The 12,561-nt window shown below is 42.4% G+C and overlaps 1 protein-coding gene across 2 annotated transcripts in view; it reads right to left on the bottom strand.

Annotated features, from left to right (window-relative positions):
- The window catches only part of COL12A1 (collagen type XII alpha 1 chain), a 358,581-nt gene that overhangs the window by 110,025 nt on the left and 235,995 nt on the right, over nucleotides 1–12,561 (bottom strand). For both annotated transcript variants that reach the window (XM_086926511.1, XM_086926512.1), the window contains 3 exons: nucleotides 11,581–11,700; nucleotides 7,442–7,588; nucleotides 1,173–1,289 (listed from right to left, as the gene is read on the bottom strand). In XM_086926511.1, the coding sequence (XP_086782637.1) occupies nucleotides 1,173–1,289; nucleotides 7,442–7,588; nucleotides 11,581–11,700 (384 nt within the window). The remainder of the gene's footprint in view (nucleotides 1–1,172; nucleotides 1,290–7,441; nucleotides 7,589–11,580; nucleotides 11,701–12,561) is intronic.

A 12,561-nucleotide genomic window follows, 5' to 3' on the forward strand; every position in this document is an offset into this window, starting at 1 on the left:
GAATTCTTCAGGAGGGGGTTGAGTTTGGCATGTTCCTAGTCATCTGGGAATGTGGGGGTCTCAAGGGAGCAGTTGATGGTTTGGCATAGTTCGGGTGCTATGGCCTTGGTGGTTCTGTGGAAGATGTGGGGAAGACAAGAGTCTGAGGGTGATTCAGAGTGGGTGTTCTTCATGGTCTTTAAGGTGTCTTCTGTCGTGAGCGGCATTCAAGTGAGTAGGGTCTATTGGGTTGTGTTGCTGTGGGTGGGGGCTGAAGCGATAAAGAAGTCCCGGAGTTCTGTGGTGTGGCTATAGGAGGTGCAGTTTCTTCCTGTGAAGATGGTGTCAAGTGTATGCTCCGCTGTGTGTGTGGGGGCAGTGACAAGCTGTTTCAATCCAATTTTGGTGAGGTTTTCTAGAAGGGCGGTGGAGTTGGGGGTTGTTGTGGTTGTCCAGGTGTAAGGTTAGGTCCTTGGAGGCAAGGGCGCGGAGTGCGATAAGGTCGGCGACGGTGTCGGAGAAGGGAGTTCGGTGGCCAGGCAGCCAGGCAGCCTGTAGATGAGGGTTTCCCAGAGAGTTCTTTTGTGGTTGGTCTGGATCTGGACATAGAGATGTTCTATGGTGGTGGTAGTGTCATCCGGGTCAGTGGTTGTCATGCGGAGGGAGCTTTTGTGGACAATGATGCTGCCTCCTACTGGGTGGGTGGGGCGTTCTTTTCTCAGGATCTTGAATTGGTCAGGAGTAGCGATTGAGATGTTAGGCACAAAGTTGGTGTTCGTCCAGGTTTCTGTGAAGAAGACGACATTGGGCGTGTGGGTGTTGAGGAGGTCCCAGATTTCTATGGCCTGCCTGTGTAGGGAGCGTACATTGAGGAGGATGCAGTTCATTTTGTGTAGCTACACAACTACAGGTTTAGTCAAAAACTACTCTTCATTAAAACATATAAGATAACAGATTTGGTAGTGCTTGCAAGAGTAGTTGTGTAAAAAAAACTGTGACCCTGACATTCATTAACAAAAGGCAGCTTTAGAAGGGAAATGTATACCGGGCTTCGCAGTTGTTTTGAAAAGGAATCCAGCAGGTGAAGTAACTGTTTCACATACCTAGAGTGGTGATTGCAATCTAACAGACAAATACATAAGTGACCCTAATAGATGTTCTCTCCATGCACTACTGAAAATAACTTGTTTTACCATCTACAGGATCCAGTTTCACTCTGTATGACGTTGCTGCTCTATGTGGCTTCCATCGGGCACAGAATGAATCCCACGCAACCTGGTATGTTGTCAGATCTGTCACATTCAGGTACACTGCAAGAAATAAAATTACAACGACTGCTGTGAAACTAGTGGGAATACATAAATTCTCTGATGCATTGTGGTGCAATGTGGATCACACACTGCAATTCATCTTTGGAAACTAGACAAGAGCATTGGGTGTGACTTTTAGAAATGTTTGCAAACTTAGGGGCCCATTATGATGACGGGCGGATTGCCCCTGCCAGGCTGGCGGTAGCCACCGCCACCCTGGCGGGGGCAATCCATCCGACATCCACACTCGTTTCCCCCTCGCCATATTATTATGGCAGGGGGACCTCGGCAGACGGAAAGACTGTCCGCCGCTTTTCTGCCTGGTCGCCTTGTGGCCGGGGCAGAAAAGGAATATTATGATGGCGGTGTCTATCAAACACCGCCAGCCATATTATGATGGGCGTCTGTAGGTGCCTTTCCGCGGCGGCGATGCCGCCTCGGAAAGGCATGTAGTCTTTACTCTGGGGGCCTCCTGCGGGCCCCGAGAGTGAAGGAGAGGTGGGGGTGCACACGGGGGTAACTGTGGTACCCCCCAGTATTTGCATAAACAAAGCAGCAGGCACCGCGCAGTGCCTGCCGCTTTGTTTATGCAAATGCATCAATGCATTTTTAGCATTGTGGCGGGCGGTGCAGAGAGCACCGCCCGCCACAATGCTAAAAATGCAGGATGCGCCCGCCACCGTGGCGGGCACATCCTATTACCCCCCACGGGACCCCCATCCTTATGGAGGGTGGTCCCGAATTCGGACAGGATGGCGGGCGGACAAAGTCCGCCCGTCATCCTAATGAGCCCCATAGTTCACAGTAGGTGTGAAAAAAATTTGAGATGGAAACATATCATTTCTGATTTGCAGGATGCCTAATGGTAGTAATATGCCCACACAAATGGAATTTGTTCTCAATGAACTTATGCCAGTATAATGGAGTTTCTCTGTGTGAATTTTGGGTGCATGGGCCTTCCTGGGGTAGGTGTACCATTAAAGGTTAGTGGCTATACAAACCTTTGCACATTTCTGTGCATTCGCAAAATATATTTTCAGGTAGTTCCCCACTCTAAATATGCCTGTCATGAAACAGAGTAAAACATTTTTTCAGTGGGATAATGGGAGAAGGATGAGTGACAAAATTGAAGGGTATATGGAGGAAGAGGTTAATCCACCTGGAAAAATATAAAATCCTTGCAGGTGCAAATGAACATTTGTGTTACAATTATGTACATGAAAATATACACTAATTGCATTTTTGTAACCACAAATATCTTACATTTGACTACTGGATATCTACAAATTGTATTTATACTAAAATCACAATGGAAATCTATTCCACAAAAGGCATTATAGGTGTTAGATTATGTGAGTTAAATTCTATTTCTCTTTGGTTTTTGTCAATTCAGACTTCAAGAAACTACATTATTAGACGGTAGTAACCGCTTTACCCAAAATTAAATTAAATGTGCTTTGCTTGGTCGTATCACATATTAGATAACTCAGGATTCAAGGTGATGATGCTAGAAAAGGGCACCTAAAAATGTAGTCCTCATTTTTTATTAAAATCCAAATCTAGAAGATTTTAAGAAACTTTTATTAACCAGAGGATATTAGCAGTTGTTTTTAAACCTTATACAGCCTGATATTCGTATAATGCATTTGTTCAAAGTAGTTGCAATTTGCGCACCAACTTTTCCCAAATGAATTTCTTTGTGAACCGACATGTTCAAACATGTTGGCTTGCAAAATCTTGATTTGTAAAGGGAAAGGGTTGCATTTGACCAACCTTATTAACATGCATGAGGTAGGTCATAAATAGGGACGCACCACCAATATTTGCCATCACCAGGATGGTGGCCCGCGTGGGTCAGCAAACCACCATGTCTGTGATTGCTTTTAAATAAAGCAATCTTTATTATTTTTTTTTAATGTACCGTTTTCCTCAAAGGAAAACAGAATACATTTTAAAAAAAGAAGTTTAAATTTTTTTTTCAAGTAAGCAGTTATCTCAGGGTCTTCTGCCCACTCCCCAAAAATGTTTTTACAACATTGACTAAGGGGAACGAGTCCCTCAGGGTGTTAGTAACCTATCAATGAATCGCAACCACAATTGTGATCACAAACCATTGGTACATACCATAAGAAATTGCAAATTGGAAGGGATACCTTAAACATGGCCCCCTTCAATTTGTGATGTGTGTAGTCGCAAACCTGTTTTGCTATTCAGTAACAATTTACTAAATCACAATTGGGGTGTTGAACACACCCAAAAGCTTAGATTGGTATCATAAATGCTCCCATTTTGCAAATAGGAGCCTTTGCAACTGCAAAATGGCTTTGAACATAAGAGCCATAATGAAGTGAGTGTCTAGTTAAAAAAAAATATGATTTTACAACCTGTGCAGGAGATTGAGAGAATCCAGTTTACTGAAGTTTTAGCTAGGCAGTTGACAAGGTGTTTTGTATCAGTAGATCTGTGAATGAATTCAGTTTTTTACATTCAGTTTCAAAAAGTTATGGAACATCTACTTTTGTAAAGCAGATTTTCTTCAGTGTAATATTTAGAATCTCTGGAAATGTGCATTTTAGAAGCAAGGAACTGATGAGTGAATTCCACAACTTGCTGATCAAATGTAACTTGACGGGCGGCTCTAGCCACATATTCTTCAGAAATTGTTTCAAAATTCTTTCAGATATCTGAAGTAGAATGCAGCATGAAATGGTGCTCTTTTGTTAATGACTAAAGATTACATGAAATCTTCATTAAGTTCAACATTGTTACTACGAATCTTGTAGATACAAAAATACTGATAAAATAATTGTATCTGAAAACCTAGGTGTGCAAGGATTGGGAAAAACCAATTACTTCAACAGAATTTCCTTTTTATTGTTAGAAATGCTGAAGAATTCCAGCATAGTGAAGTTAACCAATTTCTGCACATTCCACCAGGACACTGTTAAATTCCAATCCAGGACTTATATTATGTCATTATATGTATGTATTACTAATGATTGCTTTACCTGTATGGTCTTAAAACATTTGCTGCCTCTAGTAGGTGAGGGTGACGCCATCTAAATAAGCGGTCAGCCCGTTCTCCAAGACTTGCTGTACAGCTTTGGATTCAATGTTTTTTTTTCAATTTTTGAGCTATGTAAATATTGGTTAGGCTCAGTGAGGCTCCTTGGCAACTAAATTCCCTATTACGTCTGTGTAACCAACAGATGATGTGTTATAGTTTCTCTCTTTGCTCTATGTAGAAATCATATTTTCAGTTCTTTCTGGAACTGAGAGAGACAGGGTACTGTCCAGATGGGAAGTGCTGGGTATTCGATACTGGGCAACAGTAAATGTCCATCTTCCTCAAGGACTTCTTTCCTGCATCACCACATCTGCATTTTGTAATGTAAATAGCTAAGCATAAGGCGCATTGCTACTCCACAGAGTGTCCCGGTGCTAAAAGACCTTGAGACAGACATCAGTACTAAAACAGAAGGCAGCACAAGACAATACTATTGTAAGAAAAGACAAGTTTTAAGCTGCTTCCTGAAGGTAAGCAGATCTTAAACTTCATGAGAGACAATGGAAAACAGTTCCATAAATGGGAAGCCAGGACTTGAAAGGAGTGAGCGCCTAGTCGGGAGCGGGAAAACTTAGGGGTGGTCATCAGATGCTACGATGAAGACCTCAGGGATCTTCGCGGCACGTAGTGCTGAATCCTTTTTCTGATATATAAGGCTCCAGTATCATGTAGGGCTCTGAAAGCCAGGACCGGAGCTTTAAAATTAATCCTCTACAGGACCGGCAGCCATTGGAGGGACTTCAGATAGACAGACATTCGTGCTCTGGGTCCTACCATGAAAATTGCTCTGGCCGTCGCATTCTGGACCACCTGCAGGCGGTTTAATAGATAATCCAGTAGGCCCAGGTACAAGACGTTGATGTAGTCCAGCCTTGATACAATCAGCGCTTGGATTACAGTCTTCCTGTACTTAACTGGCAGCAGGGGAAGAAAGTTAACATTTTTTTTTAACAGCCAAAACAGGTACCGGCAACTGTTTGGATCTGAGCCTTCATAGACAAGTTAGTATCTAGCTTGACTCCTAAGATTTTCACATTGCTTACTGAGACTGCAGGGGGGGACATACCTTGAGGCCACCACTGGCGCCACGCTTCACATGGTGAGGCACCGAAGAAAATGATGCCCTTGTCACCGGAGAACAGCAATTGCGTATCATCAGCATATGATACTATTTTAGCGCTGTGAGCCTCAGCTAAAAGCACAAGGGGAGCCATATAGACATTAAAAAGTATCAAGCTCAGGATTGATCCATGAAGGACCCCTACCTTTAATGGGTGGGATTGGAGCTGCAAAGGGAGGGGACCAAATTGTTTGCTGTCGGTCGCTTAGAAAGGAAGAGAACCACTTGAATACTGTGCCACCAACGCCACACTCCTGGAGCCTCTGCAAGACCTGGTTGTGGTGCACGGTGTCAAAAAACACAGAGAGGTCCAATAGTGTCAACACCGCCCTTTATCTAATGTCTCTTTAATAGATTAGGAGACTTCCAATAAGGCTGTTTCTGTACTAAAATTCACTCTGAAGCCAGACTGACTCTGATGGATTACATGGTTAGCTTCTACATATTCGGTGGTGACTAAGTTCACATATTCTTCCAAAACTTTGGAAAAAAAGGGAAGTAATGATATCAGCCTATAATTGGAGGCCACCAAAGGGTATGCCGAACGCTTCTTTAGTAGTGAGTTGCATACATTAAGTTACATTATCGGTACATGGGGCTTGATTTTCTGCTGCAGGTATGTGAGTGTTTGGTAGTGTAAGAACTTGTGGATCAGTACAGCAAATATTGAACTGTTTTCTTAGGAGTGCTTTTTTAGCAGTGATGATGATTACGTCTGGGCAGTAGACTCTGCTCGCGGAGTTTGCTGAGTTTTCCACTCTGCGCATTACACGGAGCTCACGAAGTTCCCAAAAACTCCACTCTGCGTAGCAGAGCGGATTTTGTCCCCCTCTCGCGTTCATCAATGTCAAGTTGGCGAGCACGAGCAAGAAAAATCCAACTCCCGATGAGATTTTTCCTCGTTCGCATCAAGTTGGCGACCGTGAGCGTGGAAAATTAACCTCTCTGCGAGATTTCTCAACGTGGGCTGTGAGATTTCTCATTGTGAGTGATTCTGTATGCTCGCGGCCGCTTGCACTGTGCATGGTGCCGTCCGTGATGATTGCACAGTGCGGACAAGCACTTGGCACTGAAAACCAAACTGCATTTATCTAACGCACTCCACCACTTGCTGAGCTCCGCGTATCGCGGCTGGGTTTTTTATATACACTTCGCGGAGTTGTGTGTAGCTGAACTCTGCGAACTCTGCCCATGCTTAATGATGATGTTGAACTGTATTATGTTTTGAGTGTCTGGGCAGAATTTAAAGTGAGAATTGTTAGAGTACAGGTTAAGAATTACATTTCCACAGGGATTTCTCACTGTTTATCTGCCTGTGTCACAGGTCACATACGTGTGCTGTTATGTCAAAGCTGAAGCCTCCTGTGATGGAATCATTGGAATCTCAGTACTGGATCGAGGCTAAGAAGAAGGTCAGGGAACTACTATTGAGTGACTGTACTCAGATGTCGAGGAGAGAGTGGTAGATGCTAGGAAATGCAGATTTGTTGCCAATAACTATGAGGGTGTCTTTGTAATGCTAGTACCTGATGCTAGTACCTGGGTAGCTCAAAAGTTAGAAAATTAGCAAAAGCTTCCCTCTGGTTTTTCCTGAGAGAGGTTGCATGTCGTAGTTATACATTTGTGTACCCTGATAGAGTGTATGTTCATGATAAGTGAGATATAAGTGAGACGAAAAGTCAACGCGTTCAAGCCTTCACCTCTACTCAACCACAGTTTTACTGTGAAAATGAAATACTGTCTCCTGTTTGTGCCACACATCAGCAATAAGTACAAAATAGGAACAAATATTAATGTCTCAAACTGACGCTTCTTTGAGAATTGCTTTAACCGTCTAATAAAAAAGATTGGATGCACCACTAGAGGACAGTGCTTACAATAGTGTTCATCATAATACATTAGAGGCGCAGCTGCACCTAGGTACATCATAGTGCATTTTGTTCTATAAAAATTAGTATAACTTACATGTGGTGCCTACACCGGCCAGTGGTCCACTCAATCCTGTTTCATACTGTGCATACACTTGCAAATCATATGTTGTGCCAGGCACCAGATTCTGCAGCTGGTATGTATTCACATCTCCAACGAACACCTCCATTGTTTCATCAGCATCTATCACAGGAAGAAATCAATAAGTTATTAAGAGTTTGCTTATTTATTTGCAGGTACAATCCTGGAGCACTGCAAAGAGAATTGCTTTTACAACAAGTCTTGCTACTTATGTCAAATATGCAGTTTGTCTTTGATAACATACCTTTGGAAGAAGTACTTAGAACTTGGTAAAGGCACTAATAAACATTAGTGTGTGCATGTCTTATTTACACACTGTGCACTTCTTTTCACTCACCTTACTCACTGTGTGCGTGCTTCTGAGCACTGCACAATCGCTGATTATGTAGATGTTTTAATAAATGCATTTATGCTTATACTTGGACTATGATATTTGTGTTAATTAGTCTTGCCTTTAGAATAATTGAATAATATAAGGCAAATAAGTTCCTTGTGAACCATTCTAGCCAAGAGAGGGATAGAGAAACAGCATCATAGCTTGGTAGAGATGTCAAAGTTCTGCTCACTCTTTGATGCAATACGGCACAGCAACCAAAATTGTAATGTCATGCACACATTCTTTCACCATATAGGAAAGGAGTGTGTGGGGTGCCTAGTATAGGTTTTGTACAGGAAGGGTACCCTTTCAATACAAAATACTATTCCTAGACATAGTTTAAGTTGGTGAAAGAAACACCTGATTCGAGGAAGCATCGTTTTTTCCGCAAAGCCCTGCCTACCTTTCCAGTAAATAGGGCTCCAAATCAAAAGCCATGGGTGGTTGCATGGGAAGGCCCATGTACCACCCATGGTACATCCTTTAAAGCAAAATAAAGCAAAGTAGCAAATAGTGCAGTTTTTTCGTTACTCCAGGCTTTTTTCCTGCTTTTGTGCTGGCAGGGCGACCCTATTCCAACAGTTTGCACCAGCTTTTATCACTTTTATTATTCAAACTCATCACCAAATATTAGTAAGACTGAACATAGTATTTCAGTTGATCTTAATGCTCATTATATGTTAGTGTAAAATAGAAAGAATTAAGTATTCTTGTTCTGTGTTCCTAGGGGTAGTGAAAAGTTTGAAGTTACCAGTGGGCCACAGTCTTGGAGCAGGCCACTTTAGAGAGGGTGGAAGTGTGTTTCTGATACTGCATCTGAACTGAACAATTAAGGTCCATAAAATCAGAGTGGCTAAGAAAACAAAAAATTACAAGATTATAATGTCTTGTAATCACCACCAGATTTTGCAGATCCATAGCCAGAAGCTTAAAGGTGAAAGTTTACTTCAATGTGCCAGACTAGTGTGTCACCGAATTAACCAGGCTTAGTTTTCAGGCTTTCATCAAAATAACAAACACATGTGTCACTCTTGTAGTGTTTATTTGATCTTGGCCTTTTATAAATCAAATTTGACTTTAATATCATGGTCCATGAAAATGTTCTGAATTCAGCAGTGTCCTTTTTAGTTGAATAAACTCTTAACGGCCTAGAAAGGGATTTGTGTTGACAGGTGGTAATTGATGTACACTGGTTCCAATTACTGGCCTGTAAATGCTTTATTTGTTTCCAAGTGAAAGTATGAATGAGTTGAGTGGATAGTGTTGAACACATACGAATTACTGATTATACGAAAGCAGTGTCATCTTGAACCATTTCCTAAAGAAATAAAAAAATATATATATATTTTTTTTAATTGCATCATTCTGAAGTGTGTTGCATTTTGCCTTTACCACTATAATGGTATGCAAATCCAAGCTTTGCAGTGCTGTTTGTGACCAATTTCTTAATTTCCCTAAGCATTTCCAAACCAATACTTTATATATATATATATATATATATATATATATATATATATATATATATATATATTGCTTCAACACGTCCGTAATTTTACGAAAGTAGACGGCACTCCAAGTCAGTGTTTATTAGAAATGATTTATTGGCAGACCCCCTACCCCCACAACAGACGCGTTTCGCCTTTCGGCTTTGTCAGTGTCAACCAGTGTGTTGTAAAAGACACCATTATATCTCCACCCTTCCCCAAACAAGGAAAGAGGACTGTTCACGCCAAAACATGTTGGCGGCCATCTTACAGTAGGTTAATATTATAAGATTTACAATAACACATTTCTTAAGAGATAATGGTGTCAAAAGTGCTCGTGCAAATTTAAAAAACAGCATGGTTTTTGGCACAATTCATCATATGTTCATTTCATTATACCGCATACTATCAACAATACATACAGGGAAAACGTGCAAGGTTAAGCATGTATTTGCAAGGCTAGTTACATTCCTATGTATCGTACTGCACCATTTACTAGCCTATCAATTCTTACAAAGCATGCAAATGTATTTCCTAATTGCGTGATCATGTGTATCCATGACCAACATGCTATACAATTGTTAATTTGCCTATATATATATATATATATATATATATATATATATATATATATATATATATATATATATATATATATATATATATATAGAGAGAGAGAGAGAGAGAGAGAGAGAGAGAGAGAGAGAGAGAGAGATCTATATATATATATATTTACTGAATAAACCATGGGTTTCATTGACTTTATAGTTAGTTGGACATTACACTCGTACAAAACCAGAGAAATTCTGCCATTATAATTACTTCAGCTAACTATAATTTGTGACCCCTCAGTGCACTGCTAATGACGTCACATATTACATCATTCATGACATGGTCAGTGACATCACTGATGATACTGATTTTTTCAGTTAATTTCTAAGGTTTTTTAAATGCTAATTTCTAACTATAACGTCCCTGAAACCTATGGTTTTGTCAGTGAATTTCATAGGTTTTTAAAATGCTAATTTCTAACTATAACATACCAGTTGCGTTTCCAGAGTGATGGAGAAAGATGAGCGTGGCCTCAGAAACACCTCTTAGCAATCCCACTGTGTGGGATTTACTGGAGGTAACTGGAGGAGTAGATAGCCCCCAACGTCAACCCTGGGGGCCAACTATCCCTTTTATAACCACCAGTAAGTCCCACACAGCAGGATTGCTAACTTCTTATATCAGGCCTGCCCCTTCCCTTCACCACTGTGCAAAGGTGCCCCCAGCACGTTGTAAGTTGGGGATTAAGTCCCCATGTATCCTGAGGGTCCCTGGGGGCCAATTAGCGTACCAGGTACCTCAAGTAAGTGCCACAGAGCTGCTTTGCAGAGAGGTGGTTCAAGGCCACGCCCCTTTCTACACCTCTCTGCAACGCAGCTCTGTGGTGCTTACTCGAGGTTCCTGGACTTAATCCCCCAACATACAACGCGCCAGAGGGCCAGTTTGCACAGTTGTGAAGGGAGGGGGTGGGGCCAGATGTGGCAAGTGTGCAAACACGCTGTGTGGCACGGCACGTTTTAAGATGGGGGATTAAGTCCCCATGAATCCTGAGGGTCCCTGGGGGCTAATTAGCCCACCAGGTACCTCCAGTAAGCGCCATGGAGCTGCATAGCAGAGAGGTGGCCAGAGACCATCTGCGGGGGATCCCGTGCCCCCTCAAACAATCAGCATAGCCCTGGGGAGGTGGCAGTCCCGGGGCTGCGGGGGTCCCGCAGGCCCCTGCTATTATTAATTGGGCAATGACTGGCCCACCCGGGGCCTCATTGAAATGAAGCGTGGGAGTCCACGCTTCATTTTTTTTATAATTTCGGCTGGATTCGCAACCCCAACACGAATTCTGCAGAATTATTTTTTTTTTTAAATGTGTGGCCCATGATGACAACAGAACGGCGACAAGAGTAAAAGAGAATAAATATAGATTAGCAACTAAAAATGTGTAAGGCAAACAGTGAAGCAATATTTCCGGAATCATGAATCACGAATAAAATAGAGGCAAAGGGGCAAGAAAACACGCTTTCATTCAGAAAATCCAAAAAGCAAAAGTAAACCTGGTGCAAATGCTTGCATACCTGAAAATGCACCAACCATCTCGAATCAGATCATTTTGCATTTTCAAAGAAGCCATTAGTAAATTCTTGATAACATTCGAAAAGCACATTTTTCCTAGATTTGTATTTACTCACTTCTGGGTTGATACACTAGTTTGTAGCCGAGAACAGGAGATGCAGCACGATCCCAGGTAACCTTGAATCTTGTGTACCATTCATCTGACACTTGCAAGTTTTTAGGTGCAAGGAGTCCAACTGAAAATAAATATTAGCAGTATTATTATTAGTTGATGTTGTTACTACAGACGTCATCAATGACTCTATCAGTAGGAACTTTTTAAGTCGCACAAATGGTAACACTAGAGCAAATAGAAGTTGTTGGGAAAATCCAGCAGCACAACTGTCGGAGGTAGCAAGTGAGAATCGACTAGCACTTTGCAGATCTGTTCATTATTCAATCAGCTCCCCTATGCTATTGTAATATAGCATAGCAGGAAGGTGTATGTGAATGCTGGCTGCAGACCAGGGAAACCGCACAATGCTGATCACCCTCAAATAAAGGCTCTTTAGGACCCAGCTCAGTGGCTTTTGGGTCAACCTTTTAATCATCTTTGTACTCCTCTTAGGGTCTGACATCAACTACATTCTGCCACCCCACTTATGCCCCTTTCAATCTTGCTTGCCAAAAAGTATTTATCATTGTGTTCTTTTTAACCCTATCCATGCTGATGACGGAACCGCTCCGTCATCAGCCGCGGTGGCGCTATGCTGATGACGGAGCGGTTCCGTCATGGCCCGGCCGCCGCGCCTGCGCGGCGCGTTCTATTGAGCGGGTGGGGCCATGACGGAACTGCTCTGTCATGAGCGTCATGGGCACAGCTCAACCGCGGCTGGTGACGGAGCGGTTCCATCACCAGCATGCGCCCGCCGCGCGGCCGCCCCGCCCCCTTAGCACTGCGGCGGAATAGCCGCCGCAGTGAAGGGGTTAAGTATTGAGTTTCAAGCTGTTTGTAAAGTCAGCATAGTTCGTCCATTTGTCATGCACTTCTTCTTGCATCATAAGTCCCTGCCTGCCTTAGCTCCCCTTCCATGCTTATTTTATGACATTTCTGTTCT

Source organism: Lissotriton vulgaris, chromosome 6 (genome assembly GCF_964263255.1).
Source record: "Lissotriton vulgaris chromosome 6, aLisVul1.2, whole genome shotgun sequence".
Lineage (NCBI taxonomy): Eukaryota > Metazoa > Chordata > Amphibia > Caudata > Salamandridae > Lissotriton > Lissotriton vulgaris.